Raw genomic sequence first — 26,011 nt, 5'->3', positions numbered from 1 at the left:
GCCGGTTTGGCTCAGTGGATAGAGCGTCGGCCTGCGGACCGAAGGGTCCCAGGTTCTATTCCCGTCAAGGGCATGTACCTTGGTTGTGGGCACATCCCAATTAGGGGGTTTTGCAAGAGGCAGCTGATTGATGTCTCATTGATGTTTCTAACTGTCTATCCCTCTCCCTTCCTCTCTGGGAAAAATCAATAACAATATATACATTTTTTAAAATGTCTCACTTGGTAGGAAAAACAAACTCAGGAAGCACTGAAGCCCGGAGATGCCCTCAATCGGAGGCATTTCCAGATCTCTGGAAAGTCTCTCCCGCCAGGAAGCAAGCAGGACTCCCCGCCCCCACCCAGCCACATCCAATAGGCCCCTTGGACATCACCACATGCTGCGGTGCGAAGAGCATCACATGCCTCATCTCCCTTCATCCCTTTGGAACACTGTGCGACAGGGAGCTGTTTCGTTCCCTGTTTCACAGAGAAGGCTGTGGACTCCAGGTGCGTCCCTTCTCCTGAGCTAAGGCCTAGGATAGACGGCCAGTCGCCCAGCGCGTGGAGTGGCTCCCCACCGCCTTCCCAGCAAAGGCCACATTCTTGCCTTCAAGTAGCCCCAGCATGTATTTCCAACCCCATCGACCACCACTTCCTTGTACCTTACCTACCCCAATAAAAATATCAGACTCTGCCTGCACACTCCTGTCTCCACGCTGGGATCACCTGCTTTCTATACTGTACTATCGGAAGTCAAACCAACCCTTCAGAGCCCAGCTTCCATGCCTCCATAACTCTCAGTCCCCTTCTGGCTGCTTCCCAAAGGCTCCATGCCTTCTCCCAAAACAGGCACAGCCCTCTCTTGCAGTCGCTTCCCGAGAACAAGGCTTATTCGTTTTTACAATCTTCGTAGCACAGTGTCTTATGCCAAGCATTCAAAATTTTACCGACTGATTCAAAGAGGAATAAAGAGCTATGGTTTAATGAAATGCATATACCTTTAAAACACACACACACACACACACACACTCACACACCAAAGTTTTTAGCCTTTAACAAGAAGGGTGTTTTTGTTTTGTCTTGTTTCTTTATTTTAATTTTTCAGTCACATATGACATTCAATATTCAATCTCAACACAGCTTTTCCTTTGTATCTTTAGTCAGAGAAGTTTTGTTCAGCTAGTCCTCAGGGGGGGTGGTTCTGTAATTTAGTTGTAATTTTGATGTAGTGGTGGGAGGAGGGGAGCATGTCTACCTATTCCACCCTCTTGACCAGAACTTCCAACAAAAAGTTTTAGTTGCCCAAAGATGGAGAGAAAAAGCATAGTTTGCTCAGGCCCATCATTACATGAGGCAATAAACTGTCTACAGCAGCACTTTGAAGATGATGGCCAATAATTTTTTTTTTTAATCCTCACCCCAGGATATTTTTTCCATTGCTTTTCAGTGACAATGAAAAGAAGGGAGGGAGGGGAAGAGAGACAGAGGACAAAGACACACACACTGACATGAGAGAGACACATCGATTGGTTGTCTCATGCATGTGCCCTGATGGGGGTTGGGGATCAAACCTGCAACACAGGTTCATGCCCTGGACTGGGAATTGAACCCACAACCCTCCAGTGCACAGGCTAATGCTCTAACTACTTAGGAACACTAGCCAGGGCGATGGCCAATAATTTTTGTTGCTAAATTCTTTCTGTGAGCCCAGCTGGTGTGGCTCAGTGGATTGAGTGCCAACCCATGTACCAAGAGGCCATCAGTTTGATTCCAGGTCAGGACACATGCCTGGATTGTGGGCTTAATCCCCCATAAGGGGGTGTGCAGGAGGCAGTTGATCGGTGTTCCTTTCACATTGATGTTTCTAGCTCTCCCTTTCTCTCTAAAAGCAAATAAAAACATACCAAATAAATAAACAAACAAATTATTTCAGTGAGATTATTTACCTTATGTGTTTCCTGACGACTCACAGTTATATAAAGCAGCTCTGAGAGAATTAGCCCTAAGGCAAAGATGTCCACTTCATTTCCATAGTGTACTGAAGAGAGCTAAAGAGAACAAAATATATTTACATTTGTTATTCACCTGATAAAAACATCTGTGCCTTCTGAAGTAAAAAAAATAATAATAATAATTTGACTAAAGCATCCTATATAATATGCTAATTAGAACATAGAGACAGAAAGGGAAGGGACCACACCTGTTCTGGGCTCATGTAGCATCGAGTTCCCTTCTCTTCTGTCCGCTTTTTATCATATCCCTGGAATGTTACAAGTCCAAAGTCTCCAATCTTTATTTGTTGTGTATCTACTAAAAATATGTTGCTTGGCTACAGTAAAATAAAAAACAACATTTAATTCGTAAGTACCACTTTGACAGAGTGGCATCACATATCCAAATCATATTTAGCAATGGCTATTTTTTAGATTTACTTACAGGGGTGGGCAAAAGTAGGGTTACGGTTGTTCACGTGGAAAATAATACCATAATCTATATATGTAAAAGCACTCGTCGACTGAATGACCTGTTGACCGGTTGCTATGATGCGCACTGACCACCGGGGGAAGATGCTCAATGCAGGAGCTGCCCCCTGGTGGTCAATGTGTTCCCACAGCCAACCTCCTGCAGCAGGCCAACCTCCCGTGTTCCCTCCCCCAAGACTGGGTGAGCCGGGCCCAATTGGCTCTGATCACTGGCCAGGCCTAAGAACCACACCCATGCACAAATCTGTGCACTGGGCCTCTAGTTATGAAGTAATAGTACAAGAATAAACACTGTTTTGTGTACTCACAACTGTACACCTCCTTGGGCCTGCCCTTGTGTAAGGCATTTAAACTTACACAGGTAGCCCAAAATAGAAAATTGAATATCACGGGTCTTTAAAATGCCAGCTGAGGAAGTTGGGGGTTTCTCTGTCAGCAAAGAAGGCTTGGGGCAGAGCTGCCTTCAAATATCTGAAGACCTGTTAGATGGAAGATGGATGGATTCACTGCATGGCCCCACGAATAAATCCAGGGCTATTGGGTGGAAACAACCAAAAAAGATTTGCTTTGGTGTAACCTAAATATACTAATAGTGAAACCTAATATACTCATAGTGGGTTCAAAGAATGTGAATCTAAGAGTTCCCTATCCCAGGAAGTATTCAAGTCAGAACTGGACATCCCCTTAGTGGAAATGTTGCAAATACAAGACCAGGATTCTAAGGGGATCAAAGTAAGTGCTCTTAAGGTTCCTTCCAACTTTGAGATTCTCAGACTGGGTCTCTGCCCAGTAATGCTGCAAGATATCCTTTGCATAACTTCTCATGGAGGCTTCTTCTGTGTCAATTTCTCTAGGCTTCTGGCACCTTTTTCAAAAGCATTCCCCCTCTATCCTTGAAGGCATACCAAGTAAACCGGAAGCTGATAACTAGCACTGATGTATTTTTTTCCATGTGACTCTTTGAGCAGATAGGGGAGGGGTGTTCACCCTATTCCATAAATTTATAGAAGGTACTGACCAACATTCTAAAGACCATGAAGAGAGACAGTTACTGAAGAGGAAATTAATATTTTGCCATTGTTGAAAAGGCTAGACTACAATAATGGGCTGTGTATTCACACACAGATCTCATGAGCTAACACGTATGAGAGGGCCTAGTAAAGGCACTGAGAGGGAAGAGACATCAGCCTAGGGCAGCTGAAAGAGGAGCTTCCAAGAAGCCCGCTGGGAAATAGCAGTTGGATTGGAACAAGGAACAGTGAGATTGGAACCTGGCACCAAGAATACAGATGGAGGATGGCGGCGTAGGTAAACACCTAATCTGCTGCCGTGCACAACAATTTCAAAAATACGACTAAAAAGCAAAACGTCTATCACCCAAAACCCAAGGGAAAGCTGGCTGAAAGGAAGCCCTACGACTAGACTGAAAGAGAAAGAAGAGAATTCAGGGCACAAGTGGTGAAAGACTGAACGAGGGGGCGCGGACGCGATACGCCGGCAGGGGTCCTCAAACTTTTTAAAGTGGGGGCCAGATCACGGTCCCTCAGAGAGCTGGAGGGCCGGACTATATGAACTACTAATTCCTACTGTAACACCTCGGCTGCGCTCACTGCCCAAAAAACCTGGCGGGCCGGATCAGACTCCTCTGCGGGCCGCATGTGGCCCGCGGGCAGTAGTTTGAAGACCCCTGCTACGGGCTGGTGGCAGAGGGCGTTGCTTTCTTCAACCCGAAGAGGGACAAGCTGCCGATTTCTCTGAAATCCAGTTTCTGGGGAGAGGTTTCTGCCATCGGGTCGGAAAGTGAGGGTGGTTTGCTTGCAGAGCTGCGCACAAGAATATTTGTTTGCTGTGCGGCGGGGGCGTGAGACTCGGGGAGACGCAGGGGACAGGCAGAAGAGAATCCTGTGCAAGAGGTGAGCAAAGGGGCAACAGCAGGATTCCGCAGGACGAGTCTGGGATGAGAGTGGGCACCTCCCAGGGCACAGAGGATGAGGAGAGACCGAAAAGCTGTTCTCTCTTCGCTCGTTGTGATGAGATGGAAAAATGGGAAAACTGCTCTTCTAGACCACGAAGGATGCCAGAAAGACAGAGAAAAAATAAAATAAAAAATGCAAACGTTTGCTACAGGTTCCAAGGTTTGAATTATTGCGATTTTCCATCATGGGGCAGCGGTGTCCACATGCCAAGGAAATTCTAGACTCCAGACCTGGCAGCTGGGACTGCCCTCAGAGGAAAGGCCGAGAGAGAGGGGAACCCATGTTCCCAAAGCCAGGTTACCAGAGTCTTTCTGTCTCTAAGACAAGCCCGAGGAGTAGGAGGCGCAGAGACAGAGCAGCCAGCGGCGGTGCCAGCCACCATCATTATGTGCACGGGACGTTCAGCATGATAAAGCTCCTAGTGTTTGCAACTGAAGTGGCGACCAGCCAGACAGCACCAGGGGTGAGTGGTGACAAGCTCACTCGCCCTGGAGATCGTCCGAGGGGATCTCGGGAATGAAACGTGTGACAGGTGCTAGATCCATGTGCACGTGAGAGGACCAAAGGTATTCCTTCTTGACTGTCCACCAGTTCTAAAATTTGAAGAGATGGGTTTTTAAATTATTAAGTGACATTGATCCGTTTTCCACGTACCTTAAGATCTCTATGAATTAACCCTTCTGAATGTATATAATCCACTCCTGTTACTATTTGCTTAAATAATTCCAGGGACAAATCTTTATTTGGATTCTTCCCTCTTCTTTTCTCGATCCAGGTTTCCAATGTCCCCTTATCACAGAATTCCATTTGGATGAAAAGGCACTTCATCAATGATCTGGATATAAAATTCAAAGAGAAGTAACAATAAAAATAAGTTTATAAAAAATACATTTCCTTCTTAAAATTATACCTTCTCTTCTTTTTTTATCCTCACCCGAGGATATATTCTTATTGATTTGAGAGAGAGAGAGAGAGAGAGAGAGAGAGAGAGAGAGAGAGAGAGACATCAATGTGAGAGAGAAACATTGACCATATGTACCAAGGATTGAACCCAACCTGGGTATGTGCCCTGACTTGAGATCGAACCAGGAATCTTTCGGGGTACGGGATGATGCTCCAGCTAACTGAGCACAAACCATCTCTCAAAGCAGAAATCTAAATAAATAAATTTGAATCACGATGTAAACCTAAGTTCCCAGATATCGAGGGTGTTATTTGTTTAGCTAACTTATAAAGTCTAAGCCTGTCCATTCTTTAACGCTGAAGGTCCTTGGTCACCTTTCTAAAAGACAGGAAAGAGAACATCAATACAATGGAATTGCAGAAAACCAAATCTTATTACTACATAAAGTAATTTTTAAAAAATATATTTTTATTGATTTTGTACAGAGAGGAAGGAGAGAGATAGTTAGAAACATCGATGAGAGAGAGTCATCGATCAGCTGCCTCTTGCACACCCCCTACTGGGGATATGCCCGCAACCAAGGTACATGCCATTGACCGGAATCAAACCCGGGACCCTTCAGTCCCCAAGCCGAAGCTCTATCCATTGAGCCAAACCAGTCTCGGCTACGTAAAGTAATTTTTAAATATTTTAATTCACCATCAATATACTGAGCATCATCTTGTGAACAGGCACCTAGAGATGAGGGAACGAGTTAGGCGCGGGGATGGCAGCTGCACAGGAGAGAGGTGAAGGGAAGACAGACATACGACAGCAGCACAAGGAGAGGTACTCTGGCGGAAGTGCCGAAAAACTGCTATGAGATGTAACTGGGAGGACTGACCCCGCTGACCATGTTTCCCTTTTCAGAAACACGTGGGCCTCAATATTAACTTATATTCTTTGAACATTCGTTGGCTAGAACATAGAAAGAGGTAGCCAAGAATTTGCTAAAGGCTCACGTGCCAAGCGCTGCCAGTCAAGAACTCCTGAAACTGATGATTCATGGACTGGGCTGGTGGCAGGAGACGATGAATGGACAAGCCCAGCATGGCCTCAGGACTGCAGTGAGAGGATCATCCACAAGGAACACTGGGTGTCGCATGCCCTCATCCCCACCCCCACCCCAGGGTCTTGTAAGGGCACGCGACAGGGGTAGGGAAGGCTGGGGGAAGTCAATGGGAGAAAACAAAGGAGATATATGTATTACTAGTTGTAATACTTTAAACAATAAAGTAAAATTGTTTATTTTATTTTATTGTTTAAAGTACCGTATTTTCTGGCATATAAGACGACGTTTGAAACGAAAAAAAGTCAACCAAAATCGGGGCAAAAGACCAAAATTGCACAAAAATTACCTGCAGATCTTGACGGCAAAGTAAGTCTTTTCTTTGAAGTGGGGGGGTAGTCTTATACAGCGAATACAGGCCTAAACCTATGTTTTAACTGTAAAATTAGGGGGTCGTCTTATACGCCAGAAAATAAGGTATCATAACCCTTTGGCAGTGGTTTACTTGAGACAAAACAGGAAGAGTATGCAAGGTGAGGTGCCCCCGTCATCTTAAGCTTGCAGTCTTAAAGTTATTTCCACTGCTCTCCACCCCACCGGAAGTGGTGTTGTGGCACTTGAAAGAGACTCCTTGATTGCATCTGGGGGCTTGAGAGAGGGGAGGAAAAGTCCTGGCAGCTGAGGAGGGACACTCCAGTTGCAGCATCTACTTGTTCAAACGACCTCCGCAAGCCTGCCTCTCCAGCCTCGACTGAAGTCGGGGCACGTGCACAAGTGTATCTATGAAACAACAAAGTCAGGAAAGCTAACCCTGAGGTTCTGATAACAGCTGAGGACAGGGAAAGCAAGTTTAGAGCAAGGAGAGGAGGAAGGTAAAGATTATTCTTTTGTCTCCTTACCTGCAGAACGGAGATATGTGTCTCAAATAGTATCTGCTTATCCTTCCTCACCCCGTTGTGATTATTAAATGTATTAATGGCCCACATATAGCCAATGACAGTTTCCTCCATCTTACTGCATCGATGAGAATTTCTTTTTCAGTTACCTTTTGACGTGATCGTCTCCATTCCAACTGTTATAGTAGCGAACAATATTTGGATGATTAAGCGTTGCCAAGGCTTCTACTTCACGCTTTACCTTCCTAGTCAAACGAAACAAGGAATAGAAGGGGTCAGTATGCATCCCTGATAACAATAACACAGTACCTCCTTTTCTAACAGTTGCCATGGTTTCCACACCCAGAGTTTTAGAATGAAGGCCAGGAGCCCCGAAAAGGAAAAAGTGAACATACAGAAAAACACAGAGCTGTTTTCACTCTCGACTCAGAAGAAAGAGTGGTGACCGATCATTCCAAACATCAGACAACGTGCAAACCATTGGCAGTAGCCTCTGAAATGCCAATGATGTAATTAGGGTAGCTAATTCATACATTTTTGTCTTATTTAGACTTGGGCTGATGTCCTTGGAGTTTCAAAAACAAACGCCATGTGGGCAGCCTGGGTGGGTAACCCAGGCAGTTTGAAGAGCCTAATTCGGAACTTCCGGTGTGTGGCAAAGAAACACGAAGGAGAGGATCCGGACAGTGAAATGGAGACTTCGCTCTGGGTAGGTGGTGGTGGTGGTGGGGGGACACTTTACAGGGATGTGCTGTTAGCAGTAAACACAATCCTATGCTCAATGGAATGAACAAATCTGAAATCTCAAGCATGAGAAAGGATAAGCAGACATTGTGCAATTTCAGCCTTTATTTTGGAAAATTATTTACAAGACATACAATTTGTAAAAAATGAAGAAAAATTACTCATTATTGACAATCCTAACACAATCAGTTGTTACTTGGAGTTATTTATTGTTTGCCTTTATATTTTTACGTATTTGTAATTATAGTGTACTAGAGGCCCGATGCATGAAATTCGTGCAAGAGTAGGCCTTCGCAGACACAGTGGCTGCCTGGATCCCTCCCTCGCAGCCACAGCAGCTGCCTGGTTCCTGTGGCTACAGCCCCAGCTTTGTCCAGAAGGTCGTCCAGAAGCATATTACACTTTTATTATTATAGACTAGAGGCCCCGTGCACAAAATTCATACACGGGACAGGGGATCCCTCAGCCCGGCCTGCACCCTCTCCAATCCAGGATTCCTCAGGGGATGTCAGACATTCCTCTCGCAATCTGGGACTGCTGGCTCCTAAATGCTCACCTGCCTGCCTGCCTGATCACCCCTAACCCCTCTGCCTGCCTGCCTGATTGCCCCTAATCTCTGCCTGGCTGCCTTTCTGATCACCCCTAATCATCTCTGTCTGCCTGCCTGATGCCCCTAACTGCTTCCTTGCTGGCCAAATTGCCCCTAATCACTCTGCCCTATTGGCCTGATCGTCCCTAACCGCTGTCCCCTTCCGGCCTGATTGCCCCTAACTGCCTCTGCCCTGGCCCCCGCCACCATGGCTTTGTCCAGAAGGACATCTAGAAGACATCTATCTGGTTTATCCTGTCTAATTAACATATTACCCTTTTATTAGTATAGATAATATTTATTCTATTTTCACATGTTATCTTTATAATTTTCCTTGTTTTTTACAGTCTGCATAACTAGCATGTGTAAACTTTTTAATTTTTAATTTTTAGTTTTAGTTAATTCTCACCTGAAGATATTTTTCTATTGATTTTTAGAGGGAGTGGAAGGAATGTTAAGAGACAAAAAGAGAAACACTGATGTGAGAGAGACGCATCAGTTGGTTGTCTCCCACAAGGCCCCAACCAGGACCAAGGATTGAGCCTGCAACCAAGTATGTGCCCTTGACCAGAATTGAACCCAGGACCCTTCAGTCAGAGGGCAGAAGCTCCATCCACTGAGCCAAACCGGCTAGGACATATAAACTTTTTTTAAAAAAATATATTTTTTATTGATTTTACACAGAGAGGACTTGAGAGGGATAGAGAGTTAGAAACGTCGATGAGAGAGAAACATCGACCAGCTGCCTCTTGCCCACCCCCCACTGGGGATGTGCCCGCAACCAATGTACATGCCCTTGACTGGAATCGAACCTGGGACCTTTCAGTCCGCAGGCCGATGCTCTATCCATTGAGCCAAACCGGTTTCGGCTGGGACATATAAACTTTTTAATGTAATATTTCAAAAGTATATTAAAAACAAAACAGAGCAAATAGTATAATGAACCTCTACCTAGCCATCACCCAGATGAAACAGTTGTGAATTTCATATGTGCTCTTACCTACTTCCTCATCTTCCCCCGTGTTATTCTGAAGCTACTTTCAGTATCGTATGATTTCACGTGTAAATATTTTTAGCATATAATCCTAATTTTTAATGACTGTAAAATAGCCACTAATCAAGGGAGAGAAAACAAAACATCCTTAATAATTCCTTTAGTGTTAGATATTTTGTTTTGTTTTCTAATTCTTCATTTTTATAAACAATACTGTGTTTATATCCTCTTACATGGTTATTTTCCCCTTAATTTGGGCAATATCCTTAGCTAGGTTCCCAGACAGAAAAGCCATAAGCAAAGTGTATAAACATTATTATGGTTCTGGATTATTATTTTCAAGTATATTTTAACTGTATTCTACCAATTTATGAAGCCACTACTACCGTGTTTCCCCGAAAATAAGACATCCTCCGAAAATAAGACCTAGCGCATGGAAAGATAAGACATCCCCTGAAAATAAGACCTAGGGCAACTTTGGGAGAAAAAATTATTATAAGACACTGTCTTATTTTCAGGGAATCAGGGTATTGTCCCCTAATACTGCACCATGATCATCATTAAGTATTTCCACTAAAAAATTAATATTTCATTCTTGTTAAGCAGAACAGTGAAGAAGGGAAAAGCCCTGTGTTGTTTTGTTTTGTTTTGTTTTAAATATATTTTATTGATTTTTCACAAAGAGGAAGGGAGAGAGATAGAGAGTTAGAAACATCGATGAGAGAGAGTCATCGATCAGCTGCCTCTTGCACATCCCCCACTGGGGATGTGCCAGCAACCAAGGTACATGCCCTTGACCGGAATCAAATCCAAGACCCTCCAGTCCGCAGGCTGACACTCTATCCACTGAGCCAAACCGGTTTCGGCAAAAAAAAAGAAAAAAAAAAAAAAGAAAGAAAGAAAGAAAGAAAGAAACAGAAAAAGAAAAACAGAAAAAAAGCCTTGTTTTGATGCCAAGAAGGCATAAAGGTATTCCAAGGCCAAGGTACTACTGTCCCTGGACAGGAAGTAGGTTTGATCGGACTCTGCCTGCTTCTCCTTTGCTCAGGCCACTCTCCATATCCCGTTTCCACCCCGCTCTTTGTCTCTGAAGGAGTAGGCTGGCCAACTTAGACGGAGTAACAACTTCAAGAAAACGAGTCAGGAGATGAAACTAGAGAATCTCAAAGGTCACCTTGAGCTAAATGGTTCCATAACTTCCGTTTTCATCAGGGCAGCCTTAAAAGAATTGTGGGAGGCAGTTAGACCTGAACAGAGCAGGCCAGGCTAGAGTAACGTTTTTAAGGAGGGCTGGGGAAAAGTAAATAATATACTCATGAAGGAGACAGATACATAAAAAAGAACAGTACCATTCAACATATCTTATTTAAAAAAAAAAATTAAACAAAACATTTACTACTTACTCGTCCTCATGGTCGTCATCATTGTATTTAACACGTTTAATAGCATAGATCTTCTTATCAAGTCTGTGTTTTGCTGCGAAAACCCTGCCATATCCACCGGAGCCAATTAGTTTTATTTCTTCAAAATCATGGATAAACCTTAAAGGATAAATGCCACTGTTAGTCTAAGATCCAACGCTAGCTGGCTTCTTCCCCTTCCTCTTCCCCTTCAGGTCACTGATGACATGGAGTCTATAACAAGCTTGCCTCCCCGCTTCTGAATAAGAAGGGCCCGCTTCCCACAGAAACTCAAGCCACAAAGGATCGTTCCTCCCCCGCCTCCTCTCCACACAACAGATCATCCCCGGAGCCACAGCCCACTCCTGGCTGTACAGCGGCCACGAGGAAGAATCTTCTCACAAGCATACAACTTGAGGAAAAAGCACCACGTGTGTTCCACCGCTACCACCAAGCTGTCATAAGAGAAATGAGCAGGTGCTCGGGGCCAGCCCAGGCCTGTAGACCCCTCACTCCATCACGAAGACCTGCCCATTCTACTCCCAACACATATCCCCGGCATCGGCCCACTTTTCCCGTCTGACACCTTCACCCCAGGCCCAGCTTCCACCGGGCTCCTGCAGGACCTTGCCATCCGGGCTCTCCACTCTCTCTCCTCCTCCCCTTCAATCGCAATCCACACGGCAACCAGCGCGATCATGTCTCTCTATTGCCTGACAGCCAACAGCCTAGCTTTGTGTTCAGAAAAAAGAAAAGAAAAACCAAAAACACAGAAAACCCTTAAATGGCCTCCATGCGGCCTTGTGATTGGGCCTCTGCCTCCTCCCCAGCGTGTCCCCTGGCACAGGGCCCGTTCCACTGCATGCCAAGCACACAACCTCCTCTCTGCTCCTGGAACCCTCACCTGTCCCTTCTTCATCTTCCCACGCAGCCTGTGAGCCTCCACCTCCCTGTGCTGCCTCATCTTTCAGGCCTCTGACCATAGTTTGTGGTCCATTCATTAATTCAGGTAATTTTCAACCCCACAAAACTCCATGCGGGCAAGAGCTGTTCTGTTTGTTCCTATTACAGAGCCAATGCCAATGCCCAGCACAGTGCCAGCTATATATTAGGCAGTTATTTGATAGATGTGGATTCTTTATTGGGTTTTATTTTAGTACTGAACTTACTTTGTAAGTTTTTAAATATTTTAACAATCCTCACCGGAGGATATTTTTCCATTGATTGTTAGAGAGTGGAAGAGAGAGGGAAAGACAGAAAGAAATACGGATGTGGAAGAAACACATTGACTGGTTGCCTCCTGCACGCGCCCTGAATAGGTCCGGGGTTGGGGAGAAGCCTGCAACTGAGGTATGTGCCCTTGACCAGAATCGAACCGGGGACTCTTCGGTCTGCAGGCTGATGCTTTCTTTATCCACCGAGCCAAGCCAGCTTTGGCTCTTTATTATTATTTTAAAAACTTATTTTCAATGTTCTTTTGTTGCAAATAGGCCTCTTTTATTTAAACCCAAACATATGATCTACTACAAGAGGCACCCTTTTTCAAAGTGAAAACTTGGAAAATGAAAAACCGATTCAAGTGGTACTATGATTCTGGCAAGAGTACATTTTTTTTTTGGGCGGGGGGGGGGGGTGTGTGTCACTGGTTTATAGGAATATTTGCTTTCAATATTAAAAACTTCCACAGATCTCAGAGAAACCCACATAAGCATCACATAGATCTACATCACCACATTCCATTTAGATTTGTCGAAACTTTACTTCTCTGATATGATGATCTGCTGTGGGCCTGACTGTGCCAAAATAGTTGAACTGTTCAGGTGGAAATACTAGTATATGCAGCCTGCCTGGTGTACAACAGTTCCTTATGAAGCTTTTGTGTTACAAACAAACATATTTCTGAGCAAATTCTGTTTTACAGTTCCTTCTTACCTCTCATTCGCAGTATGCCCGTTTGCAGGAGAGTCAAATCTAGCTGCCAAATTTCTAAAAATTAGAGAAGAATGTAAAATTCAAATAAAATTGAAACCAAAGGTAACTTGCTTAGAGTGGTTTTATGCCATGCACTTTTTTTTTTTTTTTAACTTCACTTCACTTAGCATAATAATCTCCAGGTCCATCTATGCTGCTGCAAAAGATAAGAGTTTCTTCTTTTTTTATAGCTGTGTGGTATCCCACTGCATAAATGTACCACCGCTTTTTCATCCACTCAGCTAATGAGGGGCACGTGGGCTGTGTCCACAGCTTATTACTAGATTTTTTATATTTTGAATCAACATTTGATAGCATTTGATCTATTTATTTCTTACCTGAGTCATTACACCATTTCTACAATACTCTACCTGTTTATCTGCAAAATAATGCACTTCCCTTGAAAATCTCTCAACAAGCTCACTTACCTTAACCAATTCCTCTAGCAAGATCCCCATAGGCCAGTGGTCAGCAAATTGCAGCTCGCGAGCCACATGCGGCTCTTTGGCCCCTTCAGTTTTTAGCAAAGGCCAACTTAGCAGTACCCTAATTAAGTTAATAACAATGTACCTTCCTATATAGTGTAAGTTTAAAAATTTTGGTGCTCAAAAGAAATTTCAATCATTGTACTATTGATGTTTGGCATTGTTGACTAATGAGTTTGCCAACCACTGCCATAGGCCTTTATGTCGACAGTGTAGAGCACATGTGTCAAACACAAGGCCCGCGGGCCAAATCCAGCCCGCCAGGCCTTGCAATGTGGCCCGCACCGCGCTGTCATCACTGCACTCCGCTGTCAGTTTATGACATTGTCAGTTTATGACTGTTCAGTAAACCATTCGGCCCGCGATTTAGGCTGGATTTTAGATTTTGGCCCCTTCTCTGATTGAGTTCGACACCCCTAGTGTAGAGTGTACATACAAACATTTCTCTGCATATTTAAAATTATTTGTATATTCAAACTTTTTGTGATCTTTAATCCTGCTCTCTACTTTTAAAAAATATGTCTCTATTAATTTGAGAGAATGAGGAAGGGAGAGGGAGAGGGAGAAACATTCATGTGAGAGAAGCATCAATCAGCTGCCTCCCACATCCACCAAGGATTGAACCAGCAACCCAAGAAGGTGTCCTGACTGGGAATCGAACCAGCTACCTTTGAGTGCATGGGACAACACTCAACCAACTGAACCAGGGCAATGCTCTCTACTTTTAAGCCCTACTCAAATAAGGATGTACAATACTCTACAAATAGTGGAGTTAATAAATAAGGCTGACAGACTAAGTCTGAAAGAGAACTTCATTTCAAACTAAATTCAATGAATAATGATACTTACATCTTCACATTCTTCAAACTTGTTCTGAGAGCACTCTGTAAAAGAAAATGAAAAATTGTTTCAAATGATTAAATCAATTCTATTGCTTTATCCCTATTTTTTTTAATTTTCATCTGAGGATATGTTTTTTTGTTTGTTTGGTTGGTTGGATGATTGGTTGGTGAGAGAGAGAGAGAGAGAGAGAGAGAAGGAGAGAAACACTGATTGGTTGTGTTCCAACTGGAGATCAAACCTACAACCTAGATATGTGCCCTGACCAGGAATCAAACCCTCCACCTTTTGGTGTATGGGACGACAATACAACCAATTGAGCCACCTAGACAGAGCCCTATTGCTTTCTCTTGCTTTACCTCATCCAGTACTTCTAGCTGGTCTATAACCACAGCAGTTTGTCCATAAGCTCATCAATTTTTGTACTCTTATTGAATCTTGCTACCCAGTTTACTTGCTTACATCAGTGTTCTCATCTACCACAGTAACCAGACAGATACGGCCATTGTAGGGCATGTTCTGTAGAAGCACTGATTCTCCGGGTACAGAATGTGGCTTCCCTGCTGACTCTCTGGCCAGCAGCGCTCAGCAAGAAGGCGTGCATCCCATCAGTCACAGTGCTAAGCAAGACACAGATGGAGCCCAGAGATCTAGTTTAAAATAGTTCCTCGAGGGTTTCTGATCTGATCACCAGTTAAAAACCTCAATGCTGAGATTTCATTTTTAGTACAAATTAAGTTCAATAGTTAGCAAAAAAGAGAAGTCTTCAATATAGCTCTCAAAAATTAATGGCATAGCTACTTTCGTTCATATTCTCTATTATTCTGATAGATTTTGTGGATTTTTTTTTCAACTTCAATTATAGTGATACCAAGTGGGGAGCATCAGACTAAGATTTCTTGTGCTCATATCACCAGCCAGCCACAGTACTGCATGATGTACTACACTACAGAGTAATTTAGCCATTCAGCTCATGAGCAATATTTTTTTTTCTAATTTCTTGCTATTACAACCAATGTTGCACAGTACATTCTTATATCTGTTTCACTGTGCACACATGCATGTGTTTCTCTAGAAAATATCCTCAGGAAGAGAACTCCTTGGCATTATAGCATGCACACCCTCAATTTTACTATATGTTGTCAAATTTTTCTCCAAAATGGCTGTACTGATTTCTACTTGCACCAGCAGCATATAATAGTTACTAGAGGCCCGGTGCACAACATTCGTGCACTGGAAGGGATCCCTCAGCCCGGCCTGCACCCCCTCACATTCTGGGACTCCTTGGGGGATGTCTGACTACTGGCTTAGGCCCACTCCTCGGATGTGCTCGCCAGCAGAGCCCGGTTTCTGGCTGAGTGGCGCTCCCACTGTGGGAGCACACTGACCATCAGGGGGCAGCTTCCGCATTGAGCATCTGCCCTAGTGGTCAGTGCATGTCATAGCAACCAATGTTCTACTGTTCAGTCAATTTGCATATTAGGGTTTTATTATATAGAATAATTGGAACATAATTGTGTCAACATTTAGTATTGCCAGACTCAAATTTTACCAACCTGATGAATTTGGTAAAATAGCATTTAACTGTTTTTTTGAATTGTATATCATTTCACATGTTATTTGACCATCTGGGTATCTCTTCTCTGAATTTTTTTATGCAGATTGTTTGCACATTTTTCTACTGAGTTGTCTTTTTCTTATTGATTTGTAGTTCCTTATAAAGAGGATAACTTTTGCAACACTAATCATCACCCCAAAATCTATCTTATTTGTTTCATTTTCATTTAGGTTTAGTTCTGATTTTTTAAAAACAGAAGCAGAGCTATAATGAATGAATCTTTTAATTACTGTTCAGTTGGTATTAAATAAAAAGCAAGATCACATGAATATCTGAAAATATGAAGGCTAGCAGGGAGAGAAAGAAGGGTGTGACAAGTGGGAGAATTCTACATGTGAAGGATGTGGGTTCATAAAGAAAGATCAAAACCCCCAAGTATTGTTAGTGAGAGCACAGGAGATGAAAATGGAAAAATTGGGATGAAGGTCATTTTTAAATGAGGAAGCACAAAGGGGATTCAGACTGACTAGGGCGTTTGGAGATGAATACTATACCACAGGAGATGGACGAGAATTGGCAGAACTGTCACTGTTCTCCCATGATCCATTTCCTGAAAAGCCACTTTCAGAGGGTGATTTACAATTGCTAGAAGAAAAGGGAAGAACTATTAGTTTATGAATTCTTCCTATTTTTGTGGGTAAATAACTTATTTCCCTAAATTCTTCTTAAGCAATAAACATTTTCATAAAAACGTGCTCTTTCAGGTAGCAATTTGAATTTCTTAAATATCACAGTTGTCTGTACACACTTACGGTGCCGAGAAGCTGATCTCACTGTCACTGGAATCAGCCAGGGGAGAGCCAGAGGGTCCTGAATCACCTTTCTGGAAGAAAGAGAGCCCCTTAGGGGGTGTAACTATAACTAAATACTCCCCCCCCCCCGCCCCCGACACACACACACACAGTGGCTCAGTCTCACGTGCTAACTGCCACATCTATCTTTCCACATTTATCAAATTCACAGTCACAATTATGAGATTAATACATGGGACACAGGTGGCACACAGAATCAAGGAATCTTTTTGCTATGTGCTTGGCTGTCTTGACATCAAGCAAGCACAGTCAAACCTCAAGGCAATTCCAGAGGAAATCATAAAGTACAAGAAATACATCCAAAGGCAGCACGTACCATTGACCTTCTTTCTGATTGGATCTGTTCGTATGCAAGTTTAGCAGCCAAATGTTTTGCCTTCCGTTTAGTAGAACCTACAGCACCAGGATATTCTTTCTGTCCAATTTTCCATTTACAAAAAAACCTAGGAAAAATAAAGGATGGACATTATTTACCGAAATACCAAAAAATAGTAAATCTAACTTATGATTTGAAAACACACACGCACATCAATAAAGGCCTTCCAGTACACTAAGGTAGCTTTGCATTTCACGTCTTTGTGTAATTGAAATCTTCAATAAGCGGACCATTTTGTCAGAATAACCAGGATTGGCTGACATCTCAGCTTGTATTTTCCAGGCAACTTCTAACTTTCTGTTGCTTCATTCAAAGCTCTGACAACCTATGAAATTCTCACTGGATAAAGCATCAGAAGGATCTGTTGTCGATAGGGATAAAGAACTAAGTGGTGGTTTGTTTGTTTTTTAAAATTCCCTTACAGGTCAAACCATCTGACGGAAGAAATGGAAAAGAGATGATGGGTGAATTTTCCAGAGATGTTCAAATAGGGAAGAAAAAGCCAGTAAAGAAAATGGGGCTTCTACAGGAGAAATGATGAGGTTGTTTTGTAGGGAATGAGCAAAGCAAGGATTCTGCTCTAACCTCAGCATTTCCTGTCCCAACTATCTGCACAAAATCCTAAGAAAAATCCCCATAATGCAAAACCCCCAGGACTAAAGTCCACTCCTGCTCCTATGAATGTAAGGACATTTGTGGTTAGGCCAGGATACTTGGACAATTATATAAGAATTATTACTTTTTTTCTTTTTTTAAATTAAATTATTATCTGTGTACATATCTTACCATTGCCCCCCCCCAGAATTATTACTTTTTAAAATGTATTTTTATTGATTTCAGAGAGGAAGAGAGACATAGAAACACCGATGATGAGAGAGAATCATTGATCAGCTGCCCCTACTAGGGATTGAGCCTGCAACCCAGGCACGTGCCCTTGACTGGAATTGAACCTGGGACCCTCCAGTCCACAGGCTGACGCTCTATCCACTGATCCAGTGTTTCCCAAAGTGTGGCACGCGTACCCCCAGGGGTACGGGAAGAGTTTGGTGGGGGTACGCGTTGCACCGGAGTTTGGTGGGGATATGCACTGCACCGTGCTTAGATGCGCCTAATTCTACGTTCTCATGAGTACGAGGGGTACTCAGCGTTACGAAAATTTATAGAAGGGGTGCACATATGTCAAAAGTTTGGGAAACACTGCTGGACTAAGCCAACCAGCTAGGGCCCAGTCAATTCTTTATCCTCACTTAAATCTTAGCTCACTGGTGACATTTTTAGTAACTGAAATTCTTAATCTGTCCTCCTCATATTTCTCAAATCCTGGTCTCCTCATAGTCTAGGACGAAATACTATTCCTCCTAATACATGGTATCTATCCTCAGAGGGACACCGTTTAAACAAATGTGAAAGATGAGTACTGGGACAGACAGCTCTCTCATCACGCAGCCACTCCCACTATGACCTCAGGGCTAGAAAGATCTCTGCATCCTTCAAGCAGGACCCTCTTTTGAGGGCCTGCAGATGAAACCATCCAGATAGGCCTCAGAAATAAAGGATTACCCCGATTTGATCAATTATGCTATATGGGTTCCCACCTTTCAGCACTGAAGTATTTTAATATTTTAATTACAAAGCTGTCCAATTGCTTACAAGTCCTATAAAACCTTCCATGCAAAATGTACAAAAAGGGCAAACATTTCTGGAAAATTAGACATGGAAATAAGCTCATTCTATTGCTTAGATACAATGAAACAAAAGGAAAAACCCGACTACATCTCACCTTTCGGTCCCAGTTGCGCTCAATTCTTTTCTTTGTTCATAATTTACAGACAGTCTTTCCTTTTGGGCAAACCTATCCAGAAGACCTATGAAATTCTCACTGGATAAATCATCGGAAGTATCTGTTGTCGATAGGGCTAAAGAACTAGTGTCCTGCAAAGAATAAAAAAATCTTGCTTAATGAGGATGACAACAAAGATTTAACTCCGTATTTTCTTTTTTGTTGTTGTTAATCCTCTCCCGAGGGCATTTTTTCCATTGCTTTTCAGAGTGAGTGGAAGGGAGGGAGTTGGGACAGGAAGAAAGAGAAAGAGAGAAAGAAAAACATTCTTATGAGAAAGGCACATCCACCAGGTTGCCTCCTGCATGCCTCGCCGAACCCGAATCCTAGTATGTGCCCTTGACCTGGAATCAGACCCTAGATCCTTTGCTGCTCGGCTGACACTCTAACCATTAACAGCCAGGACTCTGTATTTTATTTTCCTAATAAAGCTATACATGTGCCGTGAAATAAACTACTTAGATTTTACATACTTCCCTGCTACTCTATTACTTTGAGTCAAAGTGGACACATATACCAGCTGGGGCTTACGTGCACCTTTCTTTCTGGTTCTACAGAAATGGAGACAGGGAAAACACTGAACAACTTGTGAATATAAGGGAACTTGCCAATGGGTTGTTTTTTTTTAATGCCAATATTTTCTCACCTAGAAAAAGATAAACTATATTGTGAGTCCCTTTTCCATGGGGGGGGGGGGGCAGGGGGAGGCAATGACGCACCCGTTTTTCTTTAAGTATGTTAAGAGTTAACTTGGCGGCAGCATTTTTTGCTTTCTTCTTTGATTTGCCTTTAGCTTCTGGATATTCTTTCCCATCTAATACAGCTTGAATTGTAAACCTGATTACAAGGAAAATATTCACAAAACATGATTACAACTCATGCATTATCGAGAGACAAGTATTCCAACCGCCACTGCCTCTGAGGTCTACCTCGGAAGGTTTTGACTTACGTTCAATAGTTAAGCAGTGACCTCCAAAATGCATAATAGCACGTCACCTTGAATCCTGGGAAAGCTCCAGAGTCTCCCAAAGTTACAATTTCATACCAAGAGGACTCTCTCACAGAAGTCTGTGGCAACTTTAAGTATTGACCTCAAAATTATGCCAGAGTTTCATTCCCATAGTTTATATTTCATATATATATATATATATATATATATATATATATATATATATATATATCCTTTTTCTAAATAGCATCTTACCGTAAGTCATGTGCAGGTCCTGACTTATTCACTTCACGATAGTAAACCTCTAAGCGGTTCTTCTGGCAGTATTTATTAAGTTCTCCTATGTAGAAACCTGCTGAAAGATCGTCGGCCATTTTTTTCTTCCAGTGACCTACAATACAAGAAAGGTTTGAAAGAAGTGATACCCACAGAACATTTTTTTAAAAATATATATTTTATTGATTTTTTTACAGAGGGGAAGAGAGAGGGATAGAGAGCTAGAAACATCGATGAGAGAGAGAGTCACTGATCAGCTGCCTCTTGCACACCCCCTACTGGGGATGTGCCTGCAACCAAGGTACATGCCCCTGACCGGAATCGAACCTTGGACCTTTCAGTCTGCAGGCCGACGCTCAATCCACTGAGCCAAACCGGTCTCGGCCCCCACAGAACATATTTAATCGGATTTTCCCAATCCTGTTTAGAAAGCAGAATGAGGTAAGAATTTACTATATATGACTCATCTCAGTCAGACATAAATCCAGAGAAAACTTTCTTTAAAAATCCTTTATTCTCTTTCAGGGACTGCAAAATCAAGTAAATTTCTCCAAAATTTACTACTTTCAAAACTTAACTGGCCAATAAAAGGAAGAGAACTCTGTTCTCTTCTTCCATTGAGTGTCAAGTGCAAATTTGTCTACCTGCTTGAGAAGGTAAAAAGGCTGTAGAAGTGCAATTAGAATTCTTAATGCTAGAAGAAAAAGGTTGAGGTGATATATACATAGATAGATATATAAATAGATATATAGATATAGATATAGATATATAGATATAGATATATATTAGATACACACACACACACACACACACACACATTGAGTGCCAGATAATTATGATCTCTGAACGCATAATAATCTGGCCACTGCCGAAACTGGTTTGGCTCAGTGGATAGAGCATCAGTCTGCGGACTGAAAGGTCCCAGGTTCGATTCCGGTCAAGGGCATGTTCCTTGGTTGTGGGCACATCCCCAGTAGGCGGTGTGCAAGAGGCAGCTGATCGATGATTCTCTCTCATCGATGTTTCTAACTCTCTATCCCTCTCTCTTCCTCTCTGTAAAAAAATCAATAAAATACATATTTTTTTAAAAATGACTCCACTTGGTCTGAATCTGGCAGGCATCGCTGACATTTCCGTTCCCTCCTTTCTTATCCATAACGTCCTGACCCACCACGTCCTTCTACTTCTCGGTGACATCATAGCCCCTATTCTGGTCCAAGCCACCAGCTTACTCCTGGACTGCTGCAAGCACCTCAGGTCCAGTTCCTTGTAGCCACTGAAATTCCTTCCCTGCCCTGCAAGCCACTGTGATTTTTTTAAAACCTTTTTTCCCCCCATTGTGGTAAAACACACATAACATGAAATTTACCTTTTTAACCAATTTTAAGTGTACTGTTCTCAGGTATTAAGCACATTCTTGGTCAGGGCACATGCCTTGGGGATGTGCAGGAGGCAGTTGGACGATCTCTCTCTTTCATATTGATGTTTTTCTCCCTCTCTCTCTCCCTTTTTCTCTCTAACATCAGTAAAAACATATTAAAAAAATTTAAACACTTCACTTTAAACCTCCTCATCTTCTCCCTTTTCTTCACAGCTGTTCTCTGGCATCCTTTCTTCATTCAGTCAGTAAGCGCTCATCAAATGTCAAGCACTGTTCTGACACTGAGTGCACAGGCATGAAGGAGAGAGAGAGCCCCCTCCTGCATTCCACTGACGGGAGACAGAAAATGACCGCGTGCAGAAACAAGTAATAGGAGTGGCGATCGTGAGACTAGACGGCCGGGAGATGAAATTAACGAGGGGCAAGGAATAGAGGGTGAATTGGTGGGTGGGGGCAGACATATGAGGAAGGTGCCGAAACCAGTTTGGCTCCGTGGATAGAGCATCGGCCTGCGGACTGAAAGGTCCCGGGTTCGATTCCCGTCAAGGGCATGTACCTTGGTTGCGGGCACATCCCCAGTAGGAGGTGTGCAAGAGGCAGCTGATCGATGTTTCTCCCATCAATGTTTCTAGCTCTCTAACCCTCTCTCTTCATCTCTGTAAAAAATCAATAAAATATGTTTAAAAAAGAAAAAAGAAATATGAGGGGGGTGGTTTTAGATACAATAGTCAGGAAAGGCAACAGTCAAACCAAGTCTGGGTGATGAGAAAAACACCAAGCTATGGGGGAGGAAACCCTGAGCAGGAACCAGCACAGACTTTGGCGGGATGACAAGAAGGCCAAGAGGACTGCTGCCCAGTGAACGAGGGATCAGGGTAAGAAATGAGGGAGAGGAGGGCAGGCGCCATGGCTCACAGCCCTTGTAGGCCATGGTCAGGGCTGTGGATGCTGTTCCCATGGTAACAGGAAGCTATGGGAGGGTTCTAAGCAGAGGGGCGATGTGACTGGAGTTGTGTCTTCTGTGACCACTTTGATGCTATGTGGAGATCAGAGTATGGGGGACTGGGTAAGACAGGGTTTATGCTGCACCGCCCTTCTAAAAACCGGAAAGCTCCGAATGCCACAGACACCTGGCCCAGGGTGCCAGGATAAGGATCTCCAGGCGGGCCATCGTTTTCAGGAACGCAAGTGATTCGTTTAGTTTAGTCACAACCGTGAGACCACTCGTCCAGTTGGAGGGGGTCACGGGTCTCAGAACAGCAGTGCGGAAAGAGTCCTTATCAACACTCACCCCGAAGTCCTGACCAGTGCTGTGTAGCCTCAGTCCTGTCAACTCCGAGTAATTACTCATCCCCGGAATGGTTTAAGCGAAACCTATGCACAAACTTAAAGGGTGCTGAGCAAGTCCTGACATGTTTGAGAAAGTCCTTACAGGTTTGGGGTGGGGTGGGGGGGCCGAGGCCCTGGCCCCGGGCAGGAGTGGGGTGGGGGTCGAGGTGGGGGGAGAACTTTCCGGAAGACACAGAAGTGCAAAGAGCCAGAGGCTGGCCTGGGCGCCCAGCAGCGGTGCGGCCAGCCCGGAGGGGCCGCGGCCCAGAGGCGGTGCTGGGAGGGCGGAGGGGCTGTGGGGTGGGGGGTGGGGACGCAGCTGGATGGTGGGGCGAAGGGGGGCGGCTAAGGCCGGGCAATTGGGAAACGACTGTAACTGCCCAGAGATCTGGGGCCAGGGATACTGAGCCACTGACTGGTCCTGCAGCCCCGCGTTTCCCTAAGGCTCCCACCAGCGCCCCACCCCCACCCCCGCCAGCCCGCAGGGTCCCGCACCCCACTGCGGGCCGGGGTCAGGGCCGGGGCCACGGGGAAGGCGGGGCCGGGCCAGGACCGCTCACCGGCCCCCCAACCCCCCGGGGCCGCGGCTGCGCGCCGGGACCTCCCGCTCCGCCGCTCGCTGCAGCCGGGCGCCCGCCTCCCGCACCCGCCTCCGCGCACCCGCCGCCCCCCGCACCTGCCTCCGCGCCCTTCGCCGCACCCGGGCGCCCCGCACCCGCCTCCCCTCACCCGCCTCCCCGCACCCGCCTCCCGCACCTGCCTCCCCGCACCGGCCTCGGCGCCCTTCGCCGCCCGGGGCGCCCCCCGCCTCCCCGCACCTGCCGCCCCCGCGCTCCGGGGCCGCTCGCCGCCCCCGGGCGCCCCCCGCGCCGCCCGCCCCGCTCACCGGCGCCGCCGCTCCCCGCGCAGCCCGGCGGCTCTGGGCCTCTGGCTCTCGGTTTCGCTTTCCCCGCGGACTCCGCCTCCGCCTCCGCCTCCGCCCGCACAGCCAGTCCGCGGAGGCCCCGCAGCGCCCGCGCCCGGACCGGCGCCCGCGCTCTGGCCCCGCGGCCGGCGCTCCCGCCACCGCTGGCCGGGCGTGTCCCTGCCTCCCGCCCGCCCGCCCGGCCCCCTCCCTCCCGCCAAGTCCCGGCGCCCTCCCGCTCCCTCCGTCCCCGCTCCCTCCGTCCCGGCCGGAACCTCCGGGCGCCCAGGGTCGGACCATCACCTTCCCCTCCCAAGGGCGGGCTGAGGGTGAGGGTGGGGATGGCTATTACCGGCTCCATTTACCGGAGAAGAAGCGGTGACTCGGCTCGCCCAGAGCCCTGGGGCTGGTAAGTTGCAAAAACTGCCTTCGGTGCCAGAACAGGCCCCTGCCCCAGAGCACTCCCCCCTTCCCGCGCTGTGGCCGCCCCATCACCGTTACAAGGCCATGCACTGGGAGGAAGAGGCCTGGGGCATAACCTCCCATGTGTGCACCTGCCCGGCAGGCCTTTCATCAGATGCTCCATGCCAGCCGCTGTGCCCGTGGGCGCCAGCCAGGCCAGCGGTTAGGAGGGCCACCTGCGCCCCGCGGGGCCCCGTGGAGCTCCCTGTCGGACCGGGAATCCTCAGTGTATAGGAACTCCTACTCCCCGGCGGACGGTGACCCCTCCCAGAGCGACACTAAGGCCTGGCGGTGGGGAAACCATTGTAGCTGTCCATGGACACGCGATGGAAGAAGGCTGAGTGAGGGCTTACCCCACAGCAACAGGGCAAGGTCGGGGCCAGTACGATGGCCATTTGACAGATGAGGAAACTGAGGGTTGGGACAGAAGTTAAGTAGCCACAGCTGGTAGGCAAGGGAGCTGGGATCCCAATCAGGAGTCTCCCATCTCCGTCTTCGCCAGGGGCAAGGAGAGAAGAGGGACCTCAAGTGCACGTCAAATACTAGGCATTGGCTCCGGGAGTCCTTTTCCATTTCTCGTCTACATCCCCCGCTTCTGACAGGGTGTCCGTGGCTGTACACTGCATGTTCCCGGGAGCCCTGGGCACAGGGTTCAAACGGAGCCTGTTTCCTAGGGAATGTTCCCCACGGGCGCCCGCTCCTGAGGAGGCTTTGGAGGAGCAGGGGGGCAAGCCGGCGTCTGCGGAGCCAGCCAGCTGCCGCGAGGGCTTCGTCCAGAACGAGTGGGGAGGACGTGGCAGCAGGAATGGGTGACTCTGCCAGCACCGCCATTGCCGGACCTTCTGAATCCCTTGTTTGCCACCATGGTATATCTCGCCAAGGAACCCATTTTACAGAATAAGAAGTGAGGCAGCCAGAAGCGGTTTGGCTCAGTGGCTGCTAGAGCGTTGGCCTGCCGACTGAAGTTCGATTCCGGTCAGGGGCGTGTGCCTGGGTTGCGGGCACATCCCCAGTGAGGGTGTGCAGGAGGCAGCTGGTCGATGATTCTCTCTCATTGATGTCTCTAACTCTCTCTCCCTCTCCCTTCCTCTCTGTAAAAATATCAATAAAATATATATTGAAGAAGAAGAAGAAGAAGAAGAAGAAGAAGAAGAAGAAGGAGGAGGAGGAGAGAGGCAGTACATTGGCTACCATAGGAGTCAATGGTTTTCTTAGGTACCTCGTTGCCCAAACGCTGGCCTTCTGGGACAGTGGGCTGGAGCAGTGCAGACAGTGACAGTCCCTGGTGGGAGACAGCACTCAGCAAGCCGCGTGCACTGTCCTTCCAGTGCCGTCTAAGCCCCAAACCAAGCTGCAGGAGACCAGGAGCAGCAGAAGGGAAACTGAAAGTGCTGTCTTCCCACGGTAAGCCTTCCCACACATGCTCAAAGCCCTGCCTCCTGCTCCTGTGACTTCATCGGCTCTGCTCCCCCTGGAGGACCTGCCCTTCCTCAAACAGGAACTCCAAGCCGCAGGTTACTTCGGCTTCGTCATGCCATTCAGTCGTCAGGGAGACAAGGAAGTCCCAACCGGTTTGGCCCAGTGGCTAGAACTTTGGCCTGAAACGGAAGAGTCCTGGGTTTTTATAGTGTGGGGTGTTTTTTTCAGTATCGGTAGATTGTATGTGTCTAGGAATATTTTCATTTCTCCTAGGTTCTCTCATTGGTTGTATAATGGTCCTTCATTTCTTATGATGCTTAGTATTTCTTTGTTA

The 26,011-nt window shown here is 45.8% G+C and overlaps 1 protein-coding gene across 2 annotated transcripts in view; it reads right to left on the bottom strand.

Annotated features, from left to right (window-relative positions):
* Positions 1 to 26,011, bottom strand: part of EIF2AK2 (eukaryotic translation initiation factor 2 alpha kinase 2) — a 27,512-nt gene extending 1,501 nt beyond the window's left edge. The window contains exons 1-14 of one of the 2 annotated variants that reach the window (XM_084900608.1): positions 25,478 to 26,011; positions 20,162 to 20,297; positions 19,677 to 19,794; positions 18,898 to 19,049; positions 17,058 to 17,184; positions 16,682 to 16,752; positions 16,424 to 16,514; positions 14,321 to 14,355; positions 12,948 to 13,001; positions 11,019 to 11,156; positions 7,438 to 7,533; positions 5,095 to 5,275; positions 2,182 to 2,310; positions 1,928 to 2,029 (exon numbers count right to left, since the gene is read on the bottom strand). In XM_084900608.1, coding sequence (XP_084756734.1) covers positions 1,928 to 2,029; positions 2,182 to 2,310; positions 5,095 to 5,275; positions 7,438 to 7,533; positions 11,019 to 11,156; positions 12,948 to 13,001; positions 14,321 to 14,355; positions 16,424 to 16,514; positions 16,682 to 16,752; positions 17,058 to 17,184; positions 18,898 to 19,049; positions 19,677 to 19,794; positions 20,162 to 20,280 — 1,413 coding nt within the window. In that variant the 5' untranslated portion in view covers positions 20,281 to 20,297; positions 25,478 to 26,011. Of the gene's footprint in view, positions 1 to 1,927; positions 2,030 to 2,181; positions 2,311 to 5,094; positions 5,276 to 7,437; positions 7,534 to 11,018; positions 11,157 to 12,947; positions 13,002 to 14,320; positions 14,356 to 16,423; positions 16,515 to 16,681; positions 16,753 to 17,057; positions 17,185 to 18,897; positions 19,050 to 19,676; positions 19,795 to 20,161; positions 20,298 to 23,778; positions 24,296 to 25,477 lie in introns of those variants that run through there. The other variant, XM_084900607.1, reaches the window with a different exon arrangement.

Source organism: Pipistrellus hanaki (assembly GCF_964339955.1).
Source record: "Pipistrellus hanaki genome assembly, chromosome: 12".
In the NCBI taxonomy this organism is placed as follows: domain Eukaryota; kingdom Metazoa; phylum Chordata; class Mammalia; order Chiroptera; family Vespertilionidae; genus Pipistrellus; species Pipistrellus hanaki.
The sequence above is the reverse complement of the archived record's forward strand: the minus strand, read 5'-3'. Positions and strand labels throughout refer to the sequence as shown.